General features: G+C 46.6%; 1 protein-coding gene across 2 annotated transcripts; it reads right to left on the bottom strand.

Annotated features, from left to right (window-relative positions):
- Positions 1–245: 245 nt before the first annotated feature.
- On the bottom strand, positions 246–8,291 carry LOC106539553 (uncharacterized). Of its 2 annotated transcripts, none has more exons than XM_087708603.1 (5): positions 7,577–8,291; positions 6,888–6,961; positions 5,753–5,827; positions 3,202–3,429; positions 246–2,111 (listed from the first exon to the last, which is right to left on the bottom strand). In XM_087708603.1, the coding sequence occupies exons 2-5, from the start codon at positions 6,919–6,921 to the stop codon at positions 250–252; spliced, it is 2,199 nt and encodes a 732-aa protein (XP_087564729.1). In that variant the 5' UTR covers positions 6,922–6,961; positions 7,577–8,291; the 3' UTR covers positions 246–249. The 2 variants fall into 2 exon arrangements, with proteins under 2 accessions (XP_087564729.1, XP_087564730.1); XM_087708604.1 differs by having other exon boundaries at positions 7,662–8,291.
- Positions 8,292–14,015: the final 5,724 nt, after the last annotated feature.

The following is a 14,015-nucleotide window of genomic DNA, read 5'->3' as shown; positions in this document are numbered from 1 at the left end:
GCCAAGCCTCTTTGTTGTACAGCCCTAGTGCAACCTGCTTCACCGATGCACGCCCACCGTTTCTGCCGGCTTCTCCTTTCTAGCTTCCCCATGGATGGGCAGTGAAAACAGAGCAGGGGAACAGTGAAGCTCAGTAAACAGAGAAGGAGAAGGAAGAAGCAAAACCAGAACGGATTTGGGAGGGCAGCTAGAAAGAAGAGAAGGAGGACATTGAGCAGGAATAAAGAGAAGAGGCTGGAAGGGGAAGAACTAGTTGGTGAGAGAAGCCTGGGCTGTGTCTGGAGCAGGGGGCATGTAGGCTGGATGGGGAAAACCCTGGGATGGGAAGGGGAGAGTCCAAGGCAGCTCCAAACCAGGGAGGGGAAGAGGGGAAGGCGAGGAAGGGAAGGCAGGTAAGGGAGGGAGAGGGCTGGGAGAGGAAAAGGAGGCGGAGAAGACGGAGCTGGGCAGAGGAATGCCTGGCTTGTGGGGGTTGGGGGCAAGCAATGGGGAAGGGACTGGAGCAGCTGAGTCCTTCTGGCCGCCGTGGGTGCGCCGGTGACGGTTCAGGTGAGAGCTGCGGCTGAAGCATTTGCTGCAGAGGCTGCATTTGTAGGGCTTCTCCCCCGTGTGGGTCCGCTGGTGGATGGTCAGCTCCGAGCGCTGGACGAAGGCCTTGCCACACTCCCCACAGGCGTAGGGCTTCTCCCCCAGATGGGTGCGCTGGTGAGTCAGCAAGTTGGAACTGACACTGAAGCACTTGCCACAGGTGTCGCAGCGGTACGGCTTCTCCCCGGTGTGCATGCGCTGGTGGATGGTCAGATCTGACTTCTGGATGAAGCCCTTGCCGCACTCCCCGCAGGAGAAAGGCTTCTCCCCGGTGTGGATGCGCTGGTGCTTCATCAGCGCCGAGCGCTGGGCGAAGGCTTTCCCACAAGCCTCACACTTGTATGGCTTCTCGACCGCAATCCCTGGGGGCTGAGCGGGAAGCTTGCTCAGGCTTTTCCCACAGTCCAAGCAATGGCCACTGCGAGTGAGACGTCCTTTGCCACCATACAGTTGGTATTTCAGGGTCTGCTTGGCCCCGCTGCTGAGGAGGAACCCTTTCACGTGTTCTGGGCAGCAGTGGGCAGCTGCAGCCACCGCGAGGGCTTGGTGGACTCTCTGGTGGCGGTCGAGATGGGAACTCACGGAAAAACCCCGGCCGCACTGGGCGCAAGTATACGGGCGTTCCCCGGTGTGCACCCGCTGGTGGCGCTCCAGGTCAGAACGCTGGATGAACCTCTTGCCACAGTCAGCACACGGGAAGGGGCGCTCCCCTGTGTGAATGCGCTGGTGCTGCGCCAGGTTGGAGCTGCGGCTGAACCGCTTGCCACAGGCGCTGCAGGGGTAGGGGCGCTCCCCCGAATGAGTCTTACGGTGCTTAGTGAGAGCAGAACGTTGTCCAAAACATTTCCCACAGTTGGGACAGTAATGGGTAGCGGGGACCAGAGAGGCGGCTGAAGGCTTCTCCAGAGGGTTGTCCTGGTGGGTGCGCCTGTGCCGGTCGAGGTGGGAGCTGACGGAGAAGCATTTCCCACAGTCCTGGCAAATGTATGGCCGGTCCCCTGTGTGCACCCGCTGATGACGCTCTAGATCCGATTTCTGGGTGAAAGCCTTGCCACAGGCGGCGCAGGGGAAGGGACGCTCCCCTGTGTGGACACGCTGGTGCTGCACCAGGTTGGAGCTGCGGTTGAATCTCTTGCCACAAGCCACACACAGGTAGGGCTTCTCCCCCGTGTGAATCTTCTGATGTTTATGCAGGATGGAGTGTTGCCGGAAGCAACGTCCACATTCGGTGCATTGGTGTGGTTTCTCTGGGGTGGGCATACTGTGGCCCCGAACATTCATGCTTTTCTTCCCACACTCCCCCCACACCCCCGACTTTTCCAGGCACCTTTGGCTGCTGGAATTCTTCCCTTCCTGCTGATGCACCGCAAAGTCTTGATGAGGCTGTTGGTCCTTTATGCTCTGCAGGCACCAATGTCTGCTGGTGCAAGCCTCCTCTGGGCTAATAGATCTCCTTGAGGGTGCTTCCCGCTTCTCCGCACGTTCTTGTTCTGGCTGCAGCTCTTCTTCATTCTCCTCAACAGCTGGAATAGAAATAGGAAGATAAATTCAGAAAACAATGGAAAGTGCCGAAATGAGTAAATTGACATTTGAAATCCGAGAACGAGAAGATAAACAATTTTATAAGATATGGGATTTATTTTATCAATGGTCAGATGAAAAAATATGGAAATGAAATATACTAGAGAATCTTACAATACAAGGATAATGGAATGACACAGAATATAATATAAAGATGTACTACCATTGGGTGGATTTAGGATGATGTAATGAAATGCCATAATATAAATTAATTCAAAATTCAGAATATCTCACATAAAATGAAGTAATAATATAGTCAAATAAATGATTAATAATGATAATAATGCATACATATTTACTAATTGATAATATAAGATTTTATATAAATTGTAAGTGAGGACTATGGAGAGGATGCACAAAAGTTTTGTAACCAATTGACACACTATATGTAACTGGAAGATGGTTTTATGTTTTGTTTGTGTTTGTTTGTCTAAAAAATAAATAAATTTTTTTTTTAAAAAAAAGGGAGATAAGAAGCAGCAGGACCAACTCCAAATCAGAGGTGGTATTCAGTAGGTTTTGACTAGTTCTGGAGAACTGGTAGCGGAGATTTTGAGTAGCACAGAGAACAGGTAAATACCACCTCTGGCTGGCTCTGCCCCCATCTATTCTCTGCCTCCCTTGTCCCAGCTGATCGACCCAGCTGATGAGAAAATGGGGATTTTGCAGTATCCTTCCCAAGTGGGGAGGGAATGGGGATTCAAGGCTTTGGGAGTAGCCCTCCTACCAGCTCCATCATTCACAGATACAAAAAAGGGTTGCAAAAATCCAGATCACCACTAGGCACAAGCGAAGATAATTTTTGGGGTCTCTTTGCTACCATCTAGGGGCTTTTTGCTACCAGATAGTGGGTGGGGCCAGCCGGTCCTTGCAACAACCGGTTCAGTGAACCGGATGCAAAATTAGCATACAGTTCACCCAAACCGGTCTGAACTGGGTGAATCCCACTCCTGATGCTTTTCTTATTATTTTGCAGTGTCGTCCCCCTTCATTCTCAGCATTCCCACAGTTCCTGCATGGAGACCATCTCACCTTCAACTTTGTGGTTCTTAGGTGCCTTCTTCCTTGCTTTCCGCTTCCCTTCCTGGCTCTGCTCCTTCACCAGTTCCCGCAGCATCTTCTCCACTTGGCTCCTGCCCGCCGTCTGCAGGATGAAGCCCAGCTGGCGACGGAGATCAGCATTGAGTCCACTTTCGCTTGGGCCGACTGCTTGGCTCTGCAACGGAGCCTGCGGTGCTTGGCTCCGTTCAGACTCCATGACTGCACCACAAAGACACAATGCAAACAGAGAGTTCCTGCATAGCTTTGACAACCAATCCAGGTAGTGCTAGGAAAAAGTGCTGAATTGCTCTAATGGCTTAATGTCTTGCTTCGGGTACAAATCAGCCAGAAAAATCTTTTCAAAGCATGGTTATTATTAAATTATTCTGGACTTATGCTTTGGATGGAGAGCCTGTCTCATGTAGTGGTGAAGGCGTCAGGCTCGAAACTGGGAGAGTGTGAGTTCTAGTCCCACCTAAAGCACAAAGCTAAGTGGGTGACTTCAGGCCAGTCACTTTCTCTCAGCTGTAGCAAACCACTTCTGGAAAACATTGCCAAGAAAACTGCAGGGACCTGTCCAGAGTCTGCAAGAATTGGGCATGACTGAAGAGAAGGAAAGAAAAATGCTTTGGGTATAAAGTTGTCTATAGAGACACAGCTACAAAGGCTAGCTAAAAAGGTTGGCAAACCTTATTTCCAAATGGCAGCCAAATACAAGAGCAACAGGACACTGGGGGGGGGGGGGGGGGGAAGTTGGCTACATTCCTATTGAATTAGCTCAATCTCTTCCACTTGATGTTTTCCAATTCTGTTAGGATAGTAACTCCGCCTGCTGCCAATTACCTTCCAAAAACCCATTAGATCACACAGGGTTGGCCTCCTCCGGGTTCCATCTACCAGCCAATGCCATCTGGCTACTATCCGGGGGAGGGCCTTCTCTGTGGCAGCTCCGGCCCTTTGGAACGAACTCCCCGCAGAGATCCGGACCCTCACCTCTCTCCAGGCCTTCCGAAAAGCCGTTAAAACCTGGCTCTGTCGGCAGGCCTGGGGTTGATGAGTTCCCTTCCCCTCTCGATTTGTGTGTCTGTTGGTTATTTTTAAATACTTGTATTTGTAGTTTTTGTGTTTCCCTTCCCCCCTTGGGTTTGTGAGCCGCCCTGAGTCCCGCTGGGAATAGGGTGGCATATAAATAAAACAAAACCTATAAACCTATAAACCAATAATTCCCATCAGAGCATCCAAGTTGTGCTGGGTAAGGATTATGGAAGTCATAAGTCAGTATGCCTGAAAGGCCTTGAGTTCAGATAAATTGTGGTGACATAACTGCTGTTGCAATCCACTGATGTTGCTGTCATACCAGCAGCGGGATTCATAAATTTTTACCGGTTCTGTGGGCGTATCTTGGTGGGCGTGTCATGTCTTGGTGGGTGTGGCTTGATGGGCATGACAGGGAAAGGATACTGTAAAATCTCCATTCCCTCCCCACTCCAGGGGAAGGTTATCGCAAAATCTCCATTTGCTCCTGATCAGCTGGGAGGCAGAGAATAGATGGGGGCGGGGCGAGTCAGAGGTGGTATTTACTGGTTCTCCAAACTACTCAAAATTTCTGCTCCAGAACTGGTCAGAACCTGCTGAATACCACCTCTGGGTCATACAATTTGTGTTGGCACAGTGCCTTTCCTTCCACTTTAGATACAATGTCCATGTAGCTGACGAGGGCAAAAGTAAAATATAAAAAAGAAGCCACATCAGAAAAATATTACAAAGAAAATCAGATGCAATAAAAGTCTCAGCGGCACAGTGGTTAGAGTGCAGTCCTGCAGGCTACTTCTGCTGACTGCATGCTGCCTGCAATTTGGCAGTTCAAATCTCACCAGGCTCGAGGTTGGCTCAGCCTTCCATCCTTCCGAGGTGGGTAAAATGAGGACCCAGATTGTTGGGGGGGCAATAGACTGACTCTGTAAAACCACTTAGAGAGGGCTATAAAGCACTGTAAAGTGGTATATAAATCTATCTACTGCTATTGCAGTATCCTAATAGTAATGTAGGCAGATGTTTTGTAAGGTTGAAAACGCTTTGTAGCATTACAAAAAATACGACTGGAAAAAAAGTTCCTTTTTCAAAGATAAACTCCAGAAATGGCCTTAACCCGGGCTAGTAATGTCAAGATAAAATGCAGCCTGCTCCAACTGTTTTTGGTATGTCCTGGATAAATGTATTTAATTTATATCCCTGCTTTATTATTTTTTTTATAAATAACTCAAGGCAGCAAACGTATCTAATGTTTTCCTCTCTCTCTATTTTCCCCACAACAATAACCCTGTGAGGAGAGTTGGTCTGAGAGAGTGATAGGCCCAAAGTCACCAACTAGCTTTCATGTCTAAGGCAGGTCTAGAACTCACAGTCTCCTGGTTTCTAGCTTAGTGCCTTAACCGCTACACCAAACTAGCTCTCTAATTACAGGGGAAAGGAATTCAGGTTTCAGGGAATTTGAGCACTTATTCAGAGACAAGGAGATTCTTCCTCCTCCCTGCAGACCTACCAGGCCCAAGTCCTCTTCTTCTGTGGGACTCAGCAAAGGCAGTTATCCGAGGCCAACTGATTGCAATTTCCTCTGCTGCAGGAGGGAGAAATAAAGGTTGCAGGTCAGAAGATATAAAGGCACACCACTTGTTGCATTGATATCAAGGGACTCCAGCAAGCAAACATGAGATATTCCATTTGATACCTACAATAATAAATCTGTGAGACTGGTTGGAAAGAAATAGGGACTGGCTAACGGATACCCAATGAGCCCCATGATCAAATGGGAATTTTGAACCCAATGCCAATGCCCTAATAATATTCTGCATTGATTCCACAGCCACACACTACTTCAGATTTAAGTGAGTCCAAAGATTTTACATGCAAGCACTCATGAGATCAAGTCCCAGCAGTTCCTAATTAAAGGAGTAGATAGCAGGGAGAACTTTATTCTAAGATACTCCAGAGTTGTGGCAATCAGAGCAAATAATATTATGGTTTAGATCAGAGGACCTTCAGCCTCAAGCAAGGGGTGTCACATAAGTTGAGAGGTAACCACCAGATAGACTTTTGTGGTTTTTGAGCCGTGGTGGCGCAGTGGTTAGAATGCAGTATTGCAGGGTAATTCTGCCGACTGCCAGAAGTTCGATTCTCCCTGGCTCAAGGTTGACTGAGCTTTCCATCTTTCCAAGGTGGGTAAAATGAGGACCCAGATTGTTGGGGGAAATATGCTGACTCTGTAAACCGCTTAGAGAGTGCTGTAAAAAGCACTGTGAAGCAGTATATAAGTCTAAGTGCTATTGCTATTTTGTGTCACCCCATGGGACAGCCCAGCAATGTATCCGGCTGTCAGGGTTCCTTTTGGCAGCCCCCCAAGTCTCTTCTATGCTGCCATAAACAGATCACAATTTAATAAAAAATCAAGGAAGTTCTCCCCACCAATAAACCAACTCTCACTTACTACGCTGCATTGCTCAATCAACCTACCTGCGCCCCACACCCCAAAATGTTAAGCATGGCTTATCTGCTTCCTTAATATAAGGACTATTTTCAACGTTCAGCTTTTGGATGGAAATTGCCGCAATGGATTAAGACTAGGAGCAGAGCCAGGAGAAATGACGCAGCAACGTCCTGGTGGAGGAGAAGCTACTCACCCAGTGAGATCACATTCTCATAGTTTTCCTGCATGACGTTGGGTGATCAGGTGCTTCTGTGAATATCGCCAGCCCTGAAATGACAACATCCGGTATGCTGAGCCAAGTGGCAGGACAGAGAGAGAAGCCTGTTGTGTGAACCATGACTGCGTTACGCAACCGAAGATTAGGAACTTCAAGGTTTGGACTACAGGGGTCACAAGGAGCAGGAATTTGCTCCTGGACAACGGGGAGCCTGAGTACAAATGGACTTTCTCTTCCATAAGGAAATAATATCAAAAATGAAGCCCGGGGGGGGGGGGGGGGGCATTAGAAAATTGGTAAATCTAACAGACAGATTTTAACAGATCAACAGAGTTGGGAGGGGCCTTGTAGGTCATCTAGTCCAACCCACAGCCCAGGCAGGAGACCTTACACCATTTCTGACAAATAGCAGTCCAATCTCATCTTGAAAGCCTCCAGTGATGAAGCTCCCACAACTTCCAAAGGCAACTTCTGTTCCATTGGTTGATGGTTCTCACATCTAGTCTTCCCTCCCTACTCTGAGGCCAGCCAGAGGTGCCATTTACCGGTTCTCCGAATTACTCAAAATTTCCACTGCTGGTTCTCCAGAACCTGTCAGAACCTGCTGGATTTCACCCCTGGCTTGAAGGCCAAGTGTTTCTTCCCACAGTGTATAATAAACTTACAGAATTCAAACCCAGAGATGGAAAGTTGTCAATGGCTCGCTGTCAGGAGGCTGGTGTAGAGCTTCCATATTCAAAGGCAAGCTACCTCTGAAATCAGTTGCAGAGGACATCCAGCAGGAGAAAAAGGGCTGTTCTGATGACCTGCCGTTCTGGCATTTCCAGGAGGGGCATGGCTGGCCGCTGGAGGAACCAAGGATGAAGAGATGAGCGATCGGATCTTGCATGGGATACTCTCCTTTCAAATGAACTTCCAACCCTGAATTCAACGGGACTCTCTCCCAAGGAAGTCAAGCGGCTTCCAGCTTTGCCTCCGTCCTCTGGCTGGTCCTTTCGGCGTTTCCTCTTCTCCCACCGGAGAGAACCTAGACCCCCCACCCAATCTTCTAATGATCCAGGTTTCTCCTTCGAAGTCTCGGAGTTTCTAGGTGCTCGTGAACGCCGTGTCGTTGTTGCGATTTGCGATTTGCAGCCGCCTCTTAAGCCCCCCGCTGCCTCCTCGCTTACGGGGGGGGACGGGGACGAGGGCGGAGCAGCTCCGGCTATTCTCTTTTGGGGAGGTGGGATGCCCTGATCACTCGGGTTTCAGCCGCCACCTCCCGACCCAGGAAGCCCAACCCCGGATACAGCCGGCGAAAGAAAAGAGGGGAGTGGGGAAGACCGCAGCCCCCAAAAGCCTGGAAATCGGCAAGCCGGAGCCCTCTGCTGGCTCCCTCGATATCCACGCGCTCTTCTGGGGGGGTGGGGGAGAGAACACCAGTCACGCGCGTCTGGTTTGTCCTATGTACACTCCGGGCAGCAGCGTTCACACGCTCCCCCACCCCTCATTGCTTGCTGACTGGAAACGCCCATGTTTAACCCTGGAGGAACGATGGAAAAGGGCAGATATAGTGAAGATGACCTAAAACTCCAACAATAAAGTCTCTTCAAATAATGGAAAGATGTGCCATTAGAAGAAGACGGTAGAGTTTCAGTTGCTCCAGAAGGCAGATCCAAAGGCAGAGGGTAAAAAAATTGGGGCAAAATATCAGGAGAAACGCCTCTCATTGTTATCGTAGTGGCATTAAATCCTGCTCTACTGGCATAGAGCAGAAGGCTGAATTAGAGGCCCAGAATGCAATAATCCTTTGCACATTAATAATGGTACGATTAGGACTGTCTATTAGGACTCCAAAATCCCTCCCACAGTTACTGCCATTGAGCCAGGTACCACCTATATCAGGGGGGTCAAACCTGTGCCGTCACAGCGGCGGCGTCAGGGATCTTGGAGTCCTAGTGGACAACCATTTAAATAGGAGCCAGCAGTGTGCAGCAGCTGCCAAAAAAACAACACAGTTCTAGGCTACATAAACAGAGGGATAGAATCAAGATCACGTGAAGTGTTAATACCACTTTATATTGCCTTGGTAAGGCCACACTTGGAATACTGCGTTCAGTTTTGATCACCACAATGTAGAAAAGATGTAGAGAGACTAGAAAGAGTGCAGAGAAGAGCAACAAAGATGATTAGGGGACTGGAGACTAAAACATATGAAGAACGGTTGCAGGAACTGGGTATGTCTAGTTTAATGAAAAGAAGGACTAGGGGAGACATGATAGCAATGTTCCAATATCTCAGGGGTTGCCACAAAGAAGAGGGAGTCAAACTATTCTCCAAGGCACCTGAGGGTAGAACAAGAAGCAATGGGTGGACACTAATCAAGGAGAGAAGCAACTTAGAACTAAGGAGAAATTTCCTGACAGTTAGAACAATTAATCAGTGGAACAGCTTGCCTCCAGAAGTTGTGAATGCCCCAACACTGGAAGTTTTAAAAAAGATGTTGGATAGCCATTTGTCTGAAGCGGTATAGGGTTTCCTGCCTAGGCAGGGGGTTGGACTAGAAGACCTCCAAGGTCCCTTCCAACTCGGCTATTGTATTGTATTATCCTATCAGAACAGCAGTTTTAACATTGAACAGCCCTCTCTCAACAGAGGGGGAGGGATAGGAGGCAATCTATCTCCTGTTTACAATGCAGTCCTTTAAGCAGTCGCAGGAAGGTTCCACACCTGTTTACTCTGACTCAGGTGACTCTGAGAATACAGATTAATCTCCAAATGGCCTCAATGATTCTCAGAGACCTAGCAATTGATCCTCAAAGTGACCAGATGACTGCAAAGAATATAAATCCTTCTATTCCCCACCAGTTAGAACTGAAGGGGCTTCTTGGATGAGAAGTGAAATGCTTTCAAAGGGAAAAAAACCAAGAAAGTCCAGTTGCCTTTTGGAAAAAGCTCCTTTGGGACAACCATGATCTGGATGATTGTAAATCTCCACAGCTCATCAGCAGATGTTTTATGGTTCTCCTGGTATATTGATTCCCTGAAGGGGGGAATCTTAGCAGAACATCCCATCCTTGGAAAATGATTGTCTTCTTGTATTTCATATAATTGAATAACCACTTTGTCAATGGGAAGATAAACAAGAACCATTTTGTCTATGAATGTCTGCATCTCTGTGTGTGGCCCATCACCTAGTAGGATAAAAAGTACCATATTTTTCAGACTGTAAGATGCGAGTATAAGACGCACCATGATTTTGAAGAGGTGATTTTTTTTAAAAAAAAGTTTTCGTACTCTGCAGGGCCACCAAGCTCTCTACAGGCCTCGTTTTTTGCAAAAAAAAGGGGGGGGGGGCATGCAGAGCTTTGGGAGGCTCGTAGAGTGCTCCTGGGGGCTGGGGGGGGGGACGGGCAAAAAATGATGTGTTTTTTGCAAAATAAAAAAGGGCATGCAGACTGTTTGGGGGGCTTGTAGAGTGCTCCTGGGTGCTGGGGGGTGTGTGTGGAAAGGCCCATTTTTGGTTCCCAAACCCTCTGCACGTCCATTTTTGCAAAGGGGATGGGGTTTTGGTAGGCCAGAAATGCTATATTCAGTGTATAAGATGCATCCAGATTTTCACCCTCTTTTTTGAGTGAAAAAGGTGCGTCTTATACTCTGAGAAATACAGTAAATTTAACACAAAGTAAGGATATTTTAAATGGTTTATCAGAGCTTTATAACTATGATGATAGGACTGGATTGGCATAGTAAAAGTTATAGCTTAGCCTGCTATATGAACCTCACCACTGTGGTTTTTAAATGGTTATTTAATTAAATATTGTAGGCACCCAGCTTACTCTGGCTTATTCCACAAACCATAATTGAAGAAGCTGGAATTTAGTGCAATATGCAAACCCAGTTAGGAAAAAGTGATCTACCAGCCAGGGCCTTAGCTACAAAACAAGGCAATGCGTGCGTTTCCAAAGAATGAATGAAACAAGGCTTGTTGTAAGCATAAAAACAAGATCTGTTTACTGAAACATGTTTATTACCCTAGTCTATTTAATTCACAACACACAGATTCCTGCTCATTTCAAACATGGCTGTATTGGAGATTATCCATTTTATGGACAATAAACCATCAATTCCTTGCTCAACAGCCTCAGAGTAATGGGTTCACTGATCACAGCCTGCAGTTGGCACACAATTTCTACACATGAGCTACACCCTATGTAAAGGCAACGGTTCTAATTTCTAGCACCTTTGGGAATTCACTCATCCTAGAATATAGTGGACATCCATTTAGATCCCAGGCAAGGCAGTCAAAAGAACTATACAACTTTCCTAGATCCATTTCGACCATACATTTTCATCAGATATTGCTATTCCCCACTTCACTGTGGAGGAAAAGGAAAGAATTTTCCCTCCCTGCCCCCCAACCAAACTACTTCTTGCTTAATTTTTACAGTAGCCGATTGAGGAGAACTGTCTGTTTGCTAGGCAACCTCAATGCTTCCTCCTACAATTACCTTAATACTAAAATAGTACCGGGAATGGATGGGGAATAAAATATAGGATTGGATCTTTCAAATCAAAATGGGATTGTGTATATCCAGCAAGATGAAGTGGAACAGGGCACCAAATAGCCTTCGTTCAAAGCAGTCAAGTATACAAAGGTGACCTTCCCTTGGAGACACATTTAAAGTTACATGTGTTTTATCACATTCAAATTCCCTCTATGCCCCTTAAAATGAAGAGATGTCCAGTTTGAACAGAATCTGGTTTTTTTTTTAACTAATCTTTTCAGCCAGATCTTCCATAAAGCAGGACCCTGAAAGTGGCTTGAAGTACAAATTCCATTGGTTTGCATGATGCATCGAATCTGGAGAATACTAGCTCAGGGAAGGCTGTTCTTTTAACTGTGATTTGCAGTGATTGGCCAGCATCTGTTCCCCAGGTGTTTTCTGGTGACTGATCTCTGATCATTAAACTTCGATGACAGGAGGAACCAATCAGCTTAACATATCCTGACTGGTCCCAGTTAGGTTTCCTCATTTGGCACCAGAACATTCCCTGACTTATGGTGCAGTCCTAGCAAATCCATGAATAAAGTCTAAGGACTTGATTGGTTTTTCCATTGCATTCACAGAAAACTTGCACTCTAGAAAACATGATCAACTTGGCATACCAATAGCATTTAGACTTATAAACCGCTTCAAGGTGCTTTTACAGCCCTCTCAAAGTGGTTTACAGAGGCAGCCTATTGCCCCCAACAATCTGGATCCTCATTTTACCGATCTCAGAAGGATGGAAGGCTGAGTCAACCTTGAGCCTGGTGAGAATCGAACTGCTGACAGCCGGCAGAATTAGCCTGCAATACTGCATTCCAACCACTACACCACCACAGCTCTACCATGGCATGTCCAGATATTGCTGCAGGACAGCATGGCAGATGAGAAGGAAAGTGGGGATCAGTGGGGAAGGAAAAGGAGTGAGAAGAGAGACTTCCTAAGAGGGGGAACGAACATGGGACGTGCATAATCTGGAAGTGCAACAAATGCAAACAGGGAACTATTTCTGGCAAAGACAGCGTAAGAAAACAGCTTTTGCCTCCAGAGAATGTGGTCACCCACCTTCTTTAAGCTGAGCAACATCAGATCAAAACTGTTCCGATTCAAATAGACCTGCTTATGCTCTTCCTGCTCATTTGGTTGCCATTTCCAGATATGAGGGACGTTAATAGTTAAGCATCAGCCAGGCATTATCAACAGTCCTGATGGGAAATTGTAGTGGTTGTTCCAGAGGGCTTAGGGACCGTGATCCTACAAATTATCCACATCCATTGGGCAATGGCTCCTTTGACCCTAACACTATCCCTTCTATGTCTTCTCTACCCAATCTATTCACCCATGATGACCTCCCTTCCTGTTTGAGATCCATTGACAAAGGAATACATAAATCCCTCCAGGATATGGGCAGGTTTGATCGCTAACAGATTCATCGATACTAATAACTGGACTTAGGAAGACACTGAAAGACAACTGCTAGTGATAATTAAAAATACAGTGAAAGATGGGCCTGTAATTTAGTTTACTATAAGGTACCACATTTTTCAGAGTATAACACGCACCAAGATTTTGAAGAGGTTAATTTAAAAAAAAGTGTTTGCACTCTGCAGACTTCCCCAAAACAGCCCATTTTTTGCAAAAACGGGCCCGTTTTTTGTCACAAAAAGAGCATGCATAGCCTTTAGGAGGCTTATAGAGTGCTCCTGGGGGTTGGGGAGGCAAAAATGAGCAAAAAAACAGCCCATTTTCTGCTAATTTCTGCTCTTCCCAGCCCCCAGGAGCACTCAGGAAGCCTCCTAAAGGCTATGCACAGCCATTTTGGTGAAGGAGGCAGAGCTTTGGGAGGCCAAAAAACGCTGTATTCAGAGTATAAGAAGCACATAGATTTTCACCCTCTTTTTTGAGGGGAAAAAGTGCATCTTATACTCCAAAAAATACAGTAGCTTTGTTTTGTTCTCAACTTTCCGTATTTTAACTCGTTTTTTGGAACATTGGCTCAGAAGGAAGCTGGGTTCATTCTGTCCAATGGGAAACCTGTAATAGAGATAGTCCACAACTTACAATGGCTTGTTTAATGACCATTCAAAGTTACAACAGCACTGAAAAAGTGACTTATGGCCTTTTGTCACCTTTACCACCCAATGGTTGCCATGTGATCAAAATTCAGAAATTGGTAACTGCTTCATATTTATGACAGTTGCAGTGTCCTGGGGTCATCTGATTCCCTTTTGCGAACTTCTGACAAGCCAAGTCAATGGGGAAGCCAGATTCACTTAACAACGGTGTTACTAACTTGACAACTGCAGTGATTTGCTTAAGAAGAGTGGCAAGAAAGGTAGTAAAATGGGGCAAAACTCACTTAACAAATGTCTCACTTAGCCATAGAAAGTTTGGGCTCAATTGTGGTTGTAAGTTGAGGACTACCTGTATACTATGCTGGGCTGCAGATGAATGAAATCATATTGAACATGGGGACTGAGTAGAATCTCTGCATTCAGAAGTTAATATAGCAGGGAAGAATTCAACCCAATTTTTAAATGGATCTAAAATTCTGCATGTACATGCTTTGTATTAT

Source organism: Thamnophis sirtalis, unplaced genomic scaffold (assembly GCF_051295495.1).
Source record: "Thamnophis sirtalis isolate CommonGarterSnake01/CBP01778 unplaced genomic scaffold, rThaSir2_p1.2 scaffold_3, whole genome shotgun sequence".
Lineage (NCBI taxonomy): Eukaryota > Metazoa > Chordata > Lepidosauria > Squamata > Natricidae > Thamnophis > Thamnophis sirtalis.
The sequence above is the reverse complement of the archived record's forward strand: the minus strand, read 5'-3'. Positions and strand labels throughout refer to the sequence as shown.

Bases quoted from the DNA above. Each gene is read 5' to 3' on its own strand.
- LOC106539553 (XM_087708603.1), bottom strand. From the start codon at position 6,921: ATGCAGGAAAACTATGAGAATGTGATCTCACTGG. The intron at 3,430-5,752 runs GTAGGTCTGCAG...TTTGTGGTGCAG, and splicing joins AAGAAGAGGACTTGGGCCTG to TCATGGAGTCTGAACGGAGC. The intron at 2,112-3,201 runs GTGAGATGGTCT...TTTCTATTCCAG, and splicing joins TAAGAACCACAAAGTTGAAG to CTGTTGAGGAGAATGAAGAA.